Source organism: Schistosoma haematobium, chromosome 3 (assembly GCF_000699445.3).
Source record: "Schistosoma haematobium chromosome 3, whole genome shotgun sequence".
In the NCBI taxonomy this organism is placed as follows: Eukaryota; Metazoa; Platyhelminthes; class Trematoda; order Strigeidida; family Schistosomatidae; genus Schistosoma; species Schistosoma haematobium.
The window spans coordinates 43,032,316-43,049,436 of record NC_067198.1 but is presented as its reverse complement, the minus strand read 5'-3'; the positions used below and the strand labels follow the sequence as shown (position 1 = coordinate 43,049,436).

At 33.2% G+C, this 17,121-nt stretch overlaps 1 protein-coding gene across 1 annotated transcript in view; it reads left to right on the top strand.

Annotated features, from left to right (window-relative positions):
• MS3_00005828 (uncharacterized protein) overlaps nucleotides 1-17,121 on the top strand; it is a 128,229-nt gene that overhangs the window by 98,270 nt on the left and 12,838 nt on the right. The window contains exons 25-31 of the mRNA XM_035729481.2: nucleotides 483-581; nucleotides 5,538-5,631; nucleotides 7,458-7,630; nucleotides 10,061-10,288; nucleotides 12,267-12,341; nucleotides 13,699-13,906; nucleotides 16,691-16,855. Coding sequence (XP_035586582.2) covers nucleotides 483-581; nucleotides 5,538-5,631; nucleotides 7,458-7,630; nucleotides 10,061-10,288; nucleotides 12,267-12,341; nucleotides 13,699-13,906; nucleotides 16,691-16,855 — 1,042 coding nt within the window. The remainder of the gene's footprint in view (nucleotides 1-482; nucleotides 582-5,537; nucleotides 5,632-7,457; nucleotides 7,631-10,060; nucleotides 10,289-12,266; nucleotides 12,342-13,698; nucleotides 13,907-16,690; nucleotides 16,856-17,121) is intronic.

Below are 17,121 nucleotides of genomic sequence, written 5' to 3'. Positions count from 1 at the left end.
GTTAGAGATCAGGTCAAGGTAGAAGACAATCGAAATAAATATACAAACAATAACTACATAAATCTAGACAACAAACATTTATATACCTGGTCATTAGGTCAAAATATCATCCATTTGTAGAGAAATTCGATTAGCTCATTTTTCTTTGAAGTGAACACTGATAATATTGTCTAGAAAGATATTCACAATTTAATGATGAAACTATGTAATACAAAGAACGTCTCTAGAATAACAATAAGTTAGTGATTAATTGTTACTAATCTCTAACTATCTCACACTATAATTTAATTGTCACCACTTGTCACTATGCCTAGTGTCATGGTTTTGCACTAGTAACACATATTAAAGCTCAGTCAAATAGTTGTACAGTATTCTCTAGTATTCAATGACTTTTAATATAAATACCAAACTGAACTGTTAATTTATTTTAACCTATTTGAATAACATTTCTGCTTTTATTCTCTCCTCCCTTTTTTTTACAGCGACATGTTATTTACATACACTTATTCGTTTTTATTGGATGTCTTATTGGTTTAACATTATTTGTTGGGGTGGTTATCGCAAACTACAGTGAAAATAAGGTAAATGTTCATTTCTACTATTTTCGTGTAGTATTTTACCATGGAAATAAACTGTTTTCAAGATGTGAAGCATTTCCAATGTACCTCCTCCCTTATATACCACATAATCAAAACCACAGTTAGACATCAAAAATGGTTTTGTTCAGTGACCGACTTAAATGTGTACAACATTAATTTCACAAGTGAGAAGACTTACGTATAGGTCATAGATTAATGTTTTTAACCAGCTGACAGAATATATCATAGAAAAAAAATTTGCTCCCAGACCAAACAGGAAACATAAACATGTTCAAAATCGAAACATCAGGCAAAGTAACTTTTTTAATGTTATCTAAAATACAAACAATTTAAGGCATGGTTACTATTACTAGATAACACAACGTTAACGGAAACAATATCATTTCATGTCAACACCATTATGTAACATAATCAATCAGACAAGGCATAAGATATTTATTAAGTAATTTCAGCTTACATCATCCAGTCATTTGTCACTATTTTACTTACTAAGCCTGACTTTATTCTATTCACTGAGAGAACCGGATAAAATTGATAGTATGACGTTAAAATCTCTTTCATTCCCTAATAGTGTATTTATCAAGGGAAATTTACGGCTAATAAATCAGTCAAGATTGAGGAAATATTATAAAGAGGTTCCGTACAAAGTACAATTCCATAGAACTTCAAAACTTCTTCCGAATAAATATATAATTTTCCTTTCGAAGAAAACCTTCAGCAACATAGTGTGCAAAAACGATCCATGTGTTTCGCATCAGTACGAAACTCTTTAGTGGTATATAAACTAAATGACTGGAAATCAAACGCAGAACTCTCAGGTGCTACAGAGAACGTTTCACTCTTTTATTGCAGAGTTGTTATCTTATAGGTTATGCATCCGATTCTACTAGATTTGTTATTTAGCTCGGCTATTATCAATATCCATCGGTGATATCTATCTCATTCCTGACATGATTGAACTTCCTACCTAAAAGCAATATATTCCATACGCATCACTTAACAATCCTTTACTAGGGATGAAAGAGCAGTTCATTGCTACTTGGTTATCAGTGATTCATCAGCTGAGGTCAGTTTGTGTCACGATGGAAACTGACTAACTGAACATTCGTGTCTAGCTCAGCAGTTAAATATCAAAAGCTGGGTTGTAGCGCTTTTTCAAACATCTATTTAACTACACAAAATTCTATCAAAAAGTTTCTAATCCTTTTATATTCTTTGTGGTTCAAGAAGCCTTTGTTTTTATAGCCAAATGAAAGCTTGAAATCGGACTTCATGTATAAGCAACCTTGGTCAGACTTCTAAAGTTAATTGAATTACCTATCTCTTCTCTTCAGTTTGTATAATATACAGTCTCAAAGAAGATCTAAGTCTGAAATAAGAATCACAATGTCATCTCTACAATTAATGCAAATAAATATTTTAAAACTTAATCACTTATTTATAGAAACTATTTCAGTCTTAGATATAGTTATCTAAACACATTAATAAGCATATTTTTAAGACAGTCCCCTAAATGAATTTGGATAGTATAATGGGAAGAGGAAGTTCGTCAGAGCTGTATTACAGTAGGATGATGGGTTTTGAACAGTAATATGACAGGTAACGTTTTAAGATCATTTCTACGAAAAAGGTCAAATTAGATCAGTATTGATATAAGAACAAAAATATTCATCACGAAAAATCTTACATTGAATGATGTTAGCTCAAGAAACCATAAAAACTATGGGAGGAGGTTATTGATGGAAGGACACAAGCACAACAACAAATTAGTCCATGAATCAAACGAATCATAATTTCAGTCAATATTCCAGTCTCGTTGAAATCCTGAATCGATCTAAGTTGGACAACCATTGATAGCTTAAAGACACTGAACGGGCGTTTTTTATCATTACAAAACTCCAAATCAGTTAGCATCCATGATCCAGCACTGGGATATCGGACCCAAAACCGTCGGTCTCGCGTGCAAACGATTAACCCCTAGACCACTGAGTTGGCATTCGACAGTGTTAACGTCTAACTTTAAACTATCCACGACATAGCGTGACCATTTTCTATTGTCAACGGTGGGTAATTTCCTCACACTCAACACCGTTGAACTCCACTAGTCACAACTTCCTCTCGACGTTACTCACTAGAGAGCACATGACAATTTTCAGTGTAATTTTAATCCAATTCAACAATATTCACAACCCTATGCTGGAAAATATTGTAATCTTGTTAACAGCGTGTGAATGTCTCATTTTCAGAATGATTCATTAAAAAATGCGGTAATGAGGTTCAGTGTTTCCAGCTTCCAGCAATATTTCCGGATACTATCAACATATGTACTCATCTATCTTTAAATAATGTTATTGTTGATAAAAAGTGATAACAGTGTGACATGATTTCTGCATTATTCTGTTTGTTCATATGGCAACAACCTAAAGGATTTGTTTCCTAGAAGTCATGGAACAACTGATATTCTAGTTATTTACCTGTTTCACTGATATTTGATTCTATTTATTTATTTAACCCATGTGAATTTGTACATTTTAAACTTATTTTACCTGAAATCATAAACCAATAATGTTAGAAGAAGACAATAAATAATAAAGTATATCAATCTTTCAAACAAATTATATGCTGTTATTGACTCTATCCAAACACTCACTAAAAATCAGTGATGAAGTGAACAGCTGTTATGTCTTAGTTTGACACTTATCACACCTTAGCAACTGTTGATTCCATTAAGGTTTTGAACTCATCAATCCCACTGGTTTCACTAGTAACATTGTTAGGACTTCAGGATGACTTTTTGTGGAGGCCCGTAATTTTGTCCTCATTTAGATTGGACGATGTTGTGGAAAAAGCTCTCCACTTTAGTGGCCCAAAATCTGACACCAAGGAGATCGTAAGAATGTTTTTTATCGCCTATTCTCGTATATAATCATCTACTTAAATCGCGTTAGTCAATGACGGAATTAAATAAGTCAAATAACGTGAATGGACTTTTGAATACATATATTTTGTATATAAAGCAAATGGAATAGAGAGAAGAGGAACGACGCAGAGTGGAGATAGCTGGTAAGCAAGCTCCTATTTAACCAAGCGTTCATCAATATTTATAGTTACACAAAAGTAAGTTACAGACATGTGATGAATAGGATAAGAAGTGTACACACACCTACGCGCTCATATAAACCAGTCAACATTGATAAGCGAATAAATAAGAAGGTCAGAATGTGACTCAAGCAGAATGAATAGAATGGACTGTCTGAAAGCTAGAATAAGATATATGGGCTTAAAATAATGACTGACATTGAAGACTTTCCAAATTTTAACCAATATTAAGTAGAAGACCAAGAAAAATTACTCAGTGATTTTTAAGAAAATATGTTTTACAATGTTTGTTTGGATCAAAAGCAAGTTTTTTTTGGATTTCAACTACCTTCAAAACTTTAAAAAAATTTCAAATAATTTCACATATTCACTTGGTGTTGTTTTACTTGTATCTTCCAATTGTTATTTAGGACTGCGGCTGATCAGTCTGTTGTTGGCATACGTGCATCCTGTACGGATTGCCTCGATATAGCCATAAGTCACAAGCTTTCTTAAAAACGAAAATGGATAGTGGCTAGCAGTGGACTCCAATTTGACGCGCATTTCGTCCAATTCGGAACTCATCATCTGGATGTACCTGCATGAGACTGATCAATTGTAACCCAAAATAACAATGGGAAGATATAAGTAAAACAACACGAAGTGAAATCAAACTTCACCCCACTACACAAGCAGGTGGCTATCAGGACTCAGTAGCTAAGTGGAAAACTCGATGGATGGCATTTGAAACGAACGTTACTGGGTTCGAATCCCGGAGTAAACATCAACAATGGGATGTAGATACATCTAGCTGACGAGTCCCAAATAGGATGAAATGCGCGTCAAACTGGATTCCACTGCCAGCTACTATCCATCTTTGGTTAAATTTCACATATTGTTCTCAATCAACAACTACAAATATAATTTTAATGTATGTTGTTTGCTTGTTTTTTTTGAAAGCAGTTTTTTTTCTAAAATAAAAATTCCAAAAAAAATCTGTCAAAAAGAAAAAAAATGTTTTTCTCTTCATCTGTTTCCTCATATAAAAAATAATACACAATTGATAATGATCAGACAGAGTTGTTCATTGTCAATATATATTGAGACTAAAAGAGTCCTAATCAAAGCATATGGGAAAAGAGACAGTGAATTTTGTTTGTTTTTTCAATCTTTTATACCGTACCATCATAGTTTCAAATCATTTCACTTCTTTTGTATTTTATATTGTATTTTTCATTCGAAATTATTTTAATTTCAACTTGTTATGACAGTTGGACTTGTCAATACTACACGTATATAAATATGTGTGTGCGTGTCTGTAATTGTGTATCCATGCCCACTAGTGAATTGTATATACAATAGTTGATATTGATAGAAAACTATAGATGATGTTCCAGTTTAGATTCTGTTGACTTAAATATAGGTCCTGAGTTCGAATCTCACGGTGAGGGAAGATGGGATCGTGGATGCGCACTGCTGAGGAGTCCTATACTAGGACGAAAAGGCTGTTCAGTGCTTCTAGGTTTTCCATGGTGGACTAGCTTCAATTGACTCATGAATTCAACTACCGAAATTCCTAAAAAATTATCACAAAACCCCTTCTAATAATAATCATCTGCTCACTTCAAGATGCATTTCCTGGAGTTTTATTGAGAAGCCGTTACCAGTGGAGTTCAACCAGTTCTGTTGTGAGATATCAGCTCACTGAGGACAATGGTGTATGGTTTTCCATAGTGGTCTAGCTTCAATTGACTCATGATTTCAACTATTGAAATAACAGATTATTCTCAAATTATTAAAATAAATTCAATTCATAATATTTTAAATAACATATTCATTTAATCTAAACATTCTCTATAGGGTACAGCATTACTTACTGTTGATCAACGTAGATGGTTAGATTTAAAAGGTCGTATAAGATTAACTCAACCATTACAAATTCCACCACGTCCAAGTAAGCTATTTCTATAATATATTCATACATTTTCAAATATATTTACTAATAGTCTAATTATATTTTTGTAAATAATTATTAACTTCATTACTATGAGTAACCTATTCATTAATAAAGAATTGAAATGTATTCACTAAGATACAATCACAAATACATTTTAAGTTTCAAAGGATCGGTGATTATGTCATAACAAGATCAAAATTAATCATGTGGAGATATTATGAGTTTTAGTATCTGAGGTAACTACATTAGCTACTCAAATCAATGTTAACTCATTACCAGATAAAAATTTATGGACTTATCTCTGAGTTATAAATGAAGTGTGAATGGTACTGATATCACCTGGTTAACGAAATCAAATTGGGTAGGATAGGATTTGAACTTGTTAATTAATGGCTGAAAATTGAACATAACGTTTTGAGAACGTTTTAAAACTGTAACCTTGTAAATGAGTAAAATCGTTCAACAAATAAGGTAGTCTTTTTCATATTAACCAATTAACCATTTAAATACAAGGAGAACTGGATGGCTTTTCCTTGACAGTGTACAAGTTATCGGAAGTGAGTACATATACCCGCAGATGGACAAATTCTAGCAATTCAGTATATTGTGGTTTCCAACTGCTGACCATATTGTACATATTGGTGACGAAAATCCCTATTTTAAATTTATTACGTGACATTCTAAGTTAATTATATTGTATGTGTTACTGAACAATCTTGTCAAAATAATTCTGAACATCATTGTTCATAACTGAGCAAAGAACAGGATAAGAATATAAGGAGCGTTGTACTTTTACCTATGATGGTGGGTTATATAGCGTAACATATTCAATTTTCTATGATTCTCAATTACTTACAGCAAAACTCTTAAAGACTCAATTCAAATTTATCATATTTTCAAAAAGCATTCATATAACCACTTGATTTACTCTGACTACCTATATATTCGAATGGGTTCTATATTCTACTCAATATCAATCATCTTCATACATTAACTAACTACTTAAATAAGTCCATTCAGGCAAAGTTCTTTATTCACCAGTGGTCACTAGATTGCATACTGGTACTATAAAAACTTGGGTTAACTCGAAAAATAATGAGATCTACATGGAACATTAGTCAACCAGTATCTAATTTTCCACCCACTGGAATATTATAATCTACTCAATGGTCAATTAACAAGTTAAACCTTACTATTTGCTCTGACTTGAGGATAACTTACATCATTCACTGCCGATAATTGATTAAATCAGTGAAAAATGGGGACTATGTAATGATACATAGATTAAACTGCACATTGAATCCAGCATGTGGCCTTGAGATCTATTAGGGATCATGATTATATTCAGTCAATGAGTTAAATTTCATCAGGACATAATTTCTAATTTTATATAATTTATGATGTGGTTTCATAATCATTCAATGTTATCAGGGATTTATATTCTTGGACTTCAAATAATATCCTTCCATTAAAATTTAGGAAATGTTTCAGCAGTAGACAGTTAAGATTCTTGTGTTTAGTGATTTAAATAAACTTCCAAATGTTGATCATTCACTTTTTAAAAAAATTTGATTTCCATGATATCAGTAAGAGTAATAGACAATCAACTTCATTCATTATGAAGTCATAGGTGTACATTGTCAAGAAAAACATAACCGGAATAAAACCGTTGGTTTTATGCTTTTAATACACCCTCAGCTAATCTCAATTCATAATCAAGTTTAGTGTTTAGAATACTAAAATGAAGTATGAAATGTTTTTCACTTACTATATATCTTTTCTTTACTTGCTTTTAAACTCGTTTTTTTTTAAAAAAAAAATAGAACTTCATCAAGAACCTGGTCTAACAAGAAATATCGTCAGTCCAAAATCGAATAATTTAGAAAAGAAAAGTTTAAAATTTCGTTGTTTCATCTATGATATAACTCAGCATATTTTATTTAAACGTGCTTCAGCAACTCTTGTTGTTGCTAATTGTTTTCTGTTATTCTTTCCAGTAAGTTATATTGTTACATATTTTTAGTTTGTAACTTAGTCGATAGTATTCGATCTGCACTAAGAAGGACTTGACACACATGACATTGACCACCCACCACCAAGTGATCAATCAATTGTGATCTATTTTTAGTTTAATTAAACATTGAGATTAGAATTTGTAGACGAATCAATTAAATTAAATTTTCCACATCTTGAATATCGGTGCAAAAATTTGTTCATTCATACAGTTAAATAGAATTTCAGCATTCTAGCTGATGTCAGTTAGTGGTGAAAACTCTTATTCTTAACTTCCAACTCTAAATCTTAATTATGATTTTTCATTTGACCCTTAGTAAGTAGGCGAATCTTCTAAAGATCAGTTTAGCATCACTCAATCATTATCAATACGTTTTAGTCATACCAATTAAAATAACTATTTCAGTAATTTGATCTTAACCATTGAAAGTACTTTACATCAGAAACTGATCTCAACTGACAAAATTTTGGAAACCGGATTGGATTGGGTGGGTGTTTCACTTTGTTCTAATGGTTAATATTGAGAAAAGTTGCCGAAAATCTAGTAAAAAGCTATGAACAATGTAGTTCACTCATATTAATTGAAGTTAGGAAAATGTAGTATTCAATACCAGCCACGTGATCTAAATGTTCTGTTTACCATGAGGTCGAAAGTTCATGGATCCAATCGTGATTCCGTAGTTGTTGTACACTATTGACAAGTCCTATACTGAAATAAAACAACTCAATGTTGTCTAATTTTTAGTATTTATCTAACCATAGTTAGCTTGTAATATAAACTATTCACAAAAACAACTAATCTTTGCAAACCTTCTATTCTAGTACATTAATAATCTTGTTGTTCATTTTATGATTTCGACTATGATCGATGGCTGATATTTTGCTTTTTCAGACTTGACAGATTTTCAATTGTTTGAAAAAGAAAAAAATTTTTAATAAAAACTCATTAAAAATTTCCTCTCCAAATTAATTCTTTGATAATGCATCAAATTTACTCGCGGTCTTTCTCGTGGTTAAGTGCTTGCGTGCGAGACCAGTAGGTCTTGGGTTCGAATCACGCGAGGCGGGATCGTGGATACTCACTACTGAGGAGTCTAATGCTAGGAAGAAATGGCCGTTCATTGCTTCCAAGTTTCCCATAGTGGTCTAGCTTCAATTGACTCATGATATCAACTATTGAAACTTTTATATACGCAATTCAAATGTCGCTTTCATATTAGATTAGTTATTACATAAGTTTATAGAATCAAAATGATTGATTGATGAGACTATAATTTATGAATGACCTTTGAGTGACACTGAAGTAACCATGAGAATGTTCACTTATTAACTAGGACTTAATAAGGGATTAGAATTGTGATTTACAATTGATAGTTAGGGTTAATAGTTAGATCTAAGGTTTTTATCAGCTTAATTAACAAAACACTATGTAACCAAATGGATGAATGGATTTCTCGCCTCAATCCAAAATGTGCTGTCTTTAATTTCATTATTACGTCCATAAATTATAGTCTCATTGAAATTTTGATTTTCTGACTTATCATAAGTTACTTCATTAGAATAAAAACATAAATAACCGAACTAAATCGTAAACAGGTACAGGGTAGAATAGTAAGTTCCATCAAAAAATAAGTCAGATTAAGTGAATATCATGTAAATCTTTAGGTGAAATTGATTCTGTATATTACATTTCTGTGTTTATTTAGGTAATTTATAACATTCACTTATGTCAATTATTCCATACTATTTGTTATCTAAATATAATATTTGAGTACATATTTGGTTGTAAGCAACTGATGAGAAACCACAAGATATAATGAATTCATATTATTCTTCATCCATATTCGTTTTGACTTTATTTAGATTCATAAAGGGAACTTACTTACTTACTTACTTACTTAAGCCTGTCAGTCCCAATGGTGCATAGACCGCCGACCAGCATTCTCCAACTCACTCTATCCTGAGCCTTCTTTTCTAGTTCCATCCAATTCTTGTTCATTTTTCTCATGTCTATCTCCATTTCCCGGCGTAATGTGTTCTTTGGTCTTCCTTTTTTCTTTTGGCCTTGAGGATTCCAAGTGAGGACTTATCTTGTGACGCAGTTGGGTGCTTTCCTCAATGTGTGTCCTATCCACTTCCAACGCTTCTTCTTGATTTCTTCCTCCATTTGCTTGTTTACTTCTGTGTATTCAGCTTGTGCCTTGTCTTTTTCTGCTCTTGTTCGGCTACATAGAGGAAACTAATTGCATCATATTGCCTATTTATTCATTTAACTTAATCTAGTCTATCGGAATTGTGAAATATTTATTTATTTTATTCTATTTTAAATTATATTTGGGATAATTAAATAAACTCTTTAATTTTATTATTCCCCCTTGCCAATATTATATTTACTCTTTATTTCATTTATTAGTTTAATGAATTAGGTACTGAAAGATCCAGTTGGGTTAAACCAAGATATCAAATTCAAGTCTCTTTAGGTATTATATTTACCTTATTCTTTTGTATTGAATGTTTATTAAAAATTATTGCATTAAAATTTGGAGGTTATTGGCAATCGAAACGTAATCGTTTTGATATGCTTGTTGCTGTACTTGGTGTAACATGGATTATTTTACATTTTATACTAAGACCAATTCCTGTAAGTGTTAATTCATTCTATAATGATTTATTTATTTGAATATATAAATATTGGGGCACCAAATACATATGTGCCACATAATAACAATGAGGCCAGTAATAGTTATCACTGATATGTGTGAGGGCTGGGATACTATCCAGGTTCCCAAATCGAAACAGATGGTTTTATTAGGGGGGCACACTCGGAGACTTTGACCTAGAAGTCTAATCCACAAGGTAGTAGAGCAACGTAAGGCGATGCAGTCCCATGGTAGCCAGTGACCAAAGATTGGTTCATACGCCATTTGTTCCCTCATGATACTGGGACCCATGTGCACCATTGATTTAAAATCAGGGTTTTCGAACTCCCCTAGTTGAACTCTCCGTGTTCATCAACCCGGTTAAATCGCCAGACATTCGAGTTTTGTTCTCTCAATTCCGTAAACAACACCTCCACCATGAGAAGGCAGTGAGTAGGACTTCCCTGGCAGAGGCTATACACCAAGGCCATGTGAGAGCATTTGAAGAAGGAGAGTTGACTCTCCCCACCCTTGGTTGTACCAGGACATTCAGGGGCAATCAAGGTTGTAAAATTGTTAACAATTTACTGGTTTATCTTTTTATTGCACTCTCTCGAATATATGTAAGTGACACACTTTAATTTTAAACTTTCTTCGAAGTTTTGTAAACTGGTATAAAAAAATTTCTCGACCTAGATTTACGAATAAATAATTATTCAGACTTGGTTCATAATTCGGAAGTTTTAATACCAGAATGCTAGATTTATATTGAACCAACTTAAGTTAAGACTCGTTTTATGAACGATAGAGATGTTCATGGAATCCTCTTATCTATAATAATTGAAACTACTCGGTTATACATTTCGTGTATAGAATCGTCAAATAAACTTGGACACGACAATTTTTAGAGCGCGAAATTTTTTTAGGTGAATATAAGATTGTTTAAAAAAAGACATCGTACGAGTGTGAAGAGTCAGTAACTATAGGCAAGTAGTACTTATCAGCCTTGAAAGACTGTGAAGATGTGAATAATTCATATGACTGATACAGATATATGTTAATAGTATTATGTTGTTTATTACTTAACAAATGGTAGTCATGGTAGTCTAATTTAAATCTGATTTTAATTGCTGGTTGCTGACAAATGAATCAAAAATGCCTACTTTTTCATATTTACAATTCAGTGGTCTTATGTTTTTATATCGTAATGGATGTAAGTTCCCAAAAGGATATGAATTTCACATTCAGAGAAAAAAATATCAACCCCAATAATACCAGATCTAGTTTTTGCATCTAATAAGGATTAGAACTTTTGATGGAGTTTTGTTCTCTGAGCTGGATGGTTTGGTCGTGGAGCTTTCATCGTTCTTCTGAACGACATCATCAGCACAAACTTCAGATGAAAGTGAAGTGTTCGAATTTATCCATATGCGTTTCATGACTTGTTCTTCTCCACCATCTCAAGGATTAGAACTCATAATGTCAGCCAATATTTTATTTAAAACTTATACCCCGTTTCTAGAAATTGGCATACATCGTTAAATTAATCTTTCATCATTTATTTGATATTGACTTTATACTTTATTCACTAACTCTTACATATCAATTTAAACACTTGGTTAGAAGCTAATTGTAGAACAAAATGTTTCTACGCTTAAACATAATAAGATGTTGCATTACAAGTTTTATATTTAACAAACAACAACATTTTCTAACAACACATCATTTTATGCAAAGATGGATATTGGCTATCAGTGGAATCTAGAACGTGCGTTTCATCCTATTTGGACTCGTCAGCCGGATGCATACTCATCAGAGTTGATGTTCACTCTGGGACTCGAACCCAGTACCGTTCGCTTCAAATGATATAACATTCTCCAATTAGTTACTGGGTCCCAATAGTCACTTATCATTGTTATTTTCAATTATCTATTTATTCACAACCTTTTCTGTGTTGTTCTTTGTCTTTTTTTTTCAAAGGAAAAACATATGATAAGCAATAATTTCGGCTGGTTTGTTTTAATGCTTAGATTTTTCACAATTGCTGGAAGGCATGTAAGTTAATAATCACGTGCAAAGTTATTTCAATAGTATTTATTTTATTTATTCATCAGGAAAAGAAAAACAAATAAACAAACAACAACCTCTTGCGTGGTTCAACAATGTTTGTATTCAAACGACAACTTTTCTTTGATTTCTAAAATTTAACTTTTTTTTTCATGTTGAAGAATCTTCATGATGGATTTGATTATAACCACCAACACGAACACCACCACCAACAACAACAAACCCTCACAACTGATTGATCACTGGGTGGTGGTAAATGTCATGCGTGTCAAGTCCTTATTTAGTGCAGATCGAATGCTATCGATCATGTTGCGACGTGGCCACTAGTTTAGGTGACTCGACACTGCATGCACTATATATTGAGATTAGATGGCGGTTGGAGGTAGTCGACAGGAAACCCTGGACCCGGGTTTTGTGCCACTTGGCACTCATCAGTAAGGTATACCTGTAACTTTGAGGGAACTAGTGAAATAATATAAGAATAGGTTGTTAGTTTATAAAATGAATTAAAGATTATCAAGGTAGATTCAAAGTTACATTACTTCTTCAAACTTAAGAATGCAAAAATAGTAATAAATATAGAAACTTCCGAATGTTATTTTAAGATCAATCCTAGAATGTATTTTAACTATGTGTTTTGCTATTGATGACAATAGTTTTCTACTTTCTAATTTTGTAATGACATCTAACGTTAAATTATCACGATGACATTTCGGTACAAGTTTTTACCATACAATAACATTGCCCTCAAATACTCTGGTACAGTCAAGAGTGGGGAGAGTCAACTCTCTCTGTAGAAATGCTCTCACATAACCAGGTAAGTCTTACTCACTGCCTTCTCGCAGTTGGAGTGTTGTTTGCGAAATTGAGTGGACGAAAAGCGAATGTCTGACGCTTTAACCGGGTTCGTGGATATGGAAGATCCACCTAGGAAAGTTGGAAAACTCTGATTCTAAATCAATGGTGCACATGGACTCCAGGATTCTAAGGGGACAGATGGTGTATGAACGTATTATTGGTAACCGGCTACAATGGGACTGCACCTCCTAAAGTTGCTCCACCACCTTGCGGATTATATTTTAAAGCCAGGTGTTCGGAGTGCGGTGTCCTAAGGAAACCACCTGTTTTGGTTTGCACACCCTCACAGTATCCCAGCCCTTACACAAATCGAAGGATTTATGTGGCGCTTATACATTCGGTGCCTTCTTGTACCCATGTTTATGTATTTAAATAGTAATAATAATAATGAAGTTACATTATCTAATGATCGTATAGCACTTGTTGTATTTGTTTTCAATAAATAATTATAGCATTATTTTATTTTTTTTCGATTTCTTTACTACAGGTTACATTGAAAATGTTAATGTTAACTGTTGTTATGTCAATGTATAAATCATTATTTATTATTATGAGTATGTTTTTATTAATGATGGTATATGCATTGGCTGGTGTTATTTTATTTGGATCTGTAAAATATGGTGATAATCTTGGTCGACATGCAAATTTTCACAATACATTTCGAGCAACTGCTTTATTGACAAGAATTGTGACAGGTAATATTAATTTCTTTTTCATTAAATCTAAGTTATTTAATAATTCAGTTCCTGAGTTAATTGAAGCTAGACTACTATGGAAAACCTAGAAGCACTGAGCGGCCATTTCGTCTCAGTATGGGATTCCTCAACAGTGCCCATCCATGATGGTGGACGCTGATGCAATTTCGTGAATTGGTTGAAGTTAGACATTAACACCCTTGGATGCCGGATCAGTGGTCTAAAGCTTAAGCATTCGCGTGCGAGACTGATAGGTCCTGGGTTCGAATCACGTGAATTTCTCCAAAAAGCCCCTCACTGATTAAAATCTAAGTTAATTTATCATGTTAAAATATGATTTCATTAAAGAATTTTAATAAAATGAAAATCCGTCTTTACAAGTTATAGAGAATCTTCCAATCTTGAAGTTGTTTTCAAATAGTTTAATTTTTTTAGAAAAAATCAACTGATTTCTTCCTGAAGACTTTATTCATTCAATGAAAATTTCTTTGTTAAACTGCTCTAATCTAGAGAATTATATAAAACTAGAAATCATTGAATAAAAGTTTAATCTTTTCAATGGAACTATACTGATTTACTCCATTGTATTTATCCACATATGACAGTAATCAAGTGCTTCGAACTTGATACAGTAAACTGATTCATTGAACTGTATTGAAATTATCCCTCAATATTTTCTTATTGAATTCTAAATATAAAGCTAAAATCTATTCACAGTAATGAAGTCGAATAGTCGACATTGAAATAAGATAACTGTAACATGATTTCAGAAGGGAAATTTAAACAATCATCGGTTGAATGATATTTTACTTTCTAAAATGACTAATAAGACTCAAATTTACTATAGAATAAACCTCTTAGATTTGTGTTGTTGTGAAATATCAAACTTTATAGAACTTTGTAGAACATATTTATTGTGACTAGTAATGAAATCGTTAATATACATTTCAAATTATTTGGTACTAGTCAGCTAAATCTACCTGAATTCTAGTGTTAATGTTGATATTGAAACTCGTACACGATATCTGTTAACTCTAACGGATTATATTACTGAGCTACTGAGTCTAATTAGCCACTTGTCTATGCAACAGATATGAATGATTTGTATGAAACTGTATTTTGCGATCAGTAAACTTGTCGTTCTTTTTTATTATTGAAAGTCTTTTAATTACCACTTCACGATCGATTCTATAAATATACTGTCGTTTTAAGGACACGTTCAATGTCAGAAAGACAAGGAATCAGTTTTATTTAATTCAATACAAAGGAATCAGAAGGGGTTTCGTGAAGATTTTAAGAATTTTAATAGTTGAAATCACAAGTCAATTGAAGCTAGACCACCATTTAAAACCTGGAAGCACTGGACGGCCGTTTCGTTCTAGTATGGGACTCCTCAACAGTGCGCATCCACGATCCCACCCCCCTCGAGATTTGAATCTATGACCTATCAGTCACTGGTGACTGACTTCAAGAGATATTTTCTGGAGTTTTAGTGAGAAGCCGTGATCAGTGGAGTTCAACTAGGTCTGTTGTGAGATATCAACTCACTGAAGACAATAGTAACGGTGGCGCGATTTCGTGAATTGCTTGAAGTTAGACAATAACAGCGTTGGATGCTGATCAGCTCAGTGGTCTAATTGTTAGGTGCTCGTGCGCGAGACTGATAGGTCCTGTGTTCGGATCTCGCGGGGAGGGGGCGGGATCGTGGATGCGCACTGTTGAGGAGTCCCATACTGGAACGAAACGGCCGTTTAGTGCTTCTAAGTTTTCCATGGTGGTGTAACTTCCATTGACTCATGATTTCAACAAAAGAATGAATCCAAAATAACAATAAAAATATATAATTTACCTAATTAGATTATACTATGGTGTTGTGCTACTTATGTCGACATAAATAGTATATAACGCTAGTCAGGAATAGAATGTCTGGTAGCAAAAAGTTGAGGAGATCAAAGGGGAAAGAACAGGAAATCCAGGAACAATGAAATGTGAGACAATTAATGAACATTATGCAAATGAAGTACATTCTATGTTCTCGTTTACTCTACAACAATACTAATGAATAACTAAGCTGAAAACGTATTACTTACTTATTTACTTACGGCTGTTACTCCTCGTGAAATAGCATAGGCCGCTCACCAGCATTCTCCATCCAACCCTATCCAGGGCAGTCCTTTCCAGCTCCTTCCAGTTGTTGTTCATCCTTTTCATATCTGCTTCTATTATCCGCCGTAATGTGTTCTTTGGCCTTCCTCAGATTCGAACTCAGGACCCATCAGTCTCGCGCCAGGCGCTTAACCAACTAGACCACTGAGCCTTCGCTGATTCCCAGTAGTGCTAAATTGTATCTCCTCATTTCCGTTGCTATTTGAATGGTCTTCCCAGTCTCCCACATTGTTCGGACGTTCCATGTGCCTACAAAAAGTTTTGCTCTGGTTGTTAGAAGGGGCATCGGCCTCGTGGCTTCCGAAGGAACTCGACTTTCACCATGAAGCGTCATAATTCTTCTAAATGAAGACTTTCTAACTCCCGGGGCAGAGTTTAAATGGTTTGAATAATTTTTCTGGTAAGCGTTTTTTTAGCGAGTTAGTTTTCTACGGGATGGGGACGCTAACCCCATGCTCAACCCTTCTCCTTTACCCGGGCTTGGGACCCGCAGTAACTCTACAGGCGGAGTTTGAAAATGTATAGTAATATTCAATATAAGATACCTATTTTTTTCTTATTGTAATTTATTAATTAACTTATGTTTAATAATAAAAATAAAATTTTAATATTTTTTAGGTGAAGATTGGAATAAAATTATGCATGATTGTATGATACAACCACCATTTTGTCGAATGCATGCAACATTTTGGGAAACAGATTGTGGAAATTTCAGAGCATCATTAATATATTTTTGTTCATTTTATGTTATTATTACATATGTTATGTTAAATGTACTTGTTGGTAAGTTAATCTCATGATCATTATTGATTTTGTTAAAATAACATAATTAAGTTATTGCAAATAAATCGATTAATGTTAGATCATTATTGTAAACTTAGTAGTACTTGACGGTTGTTTCTTTCTAGTATGGGACTCTTCAGCGGTGTGCACCTGTAATACTCTCAGTAAGCCATCTAGTACTTTTAGGTTTTAAATGATGGTCTAACATTGATTGATTCATGATTTGAATCAAAAACTCTGCAATCTACACAACCTTATACTGATAT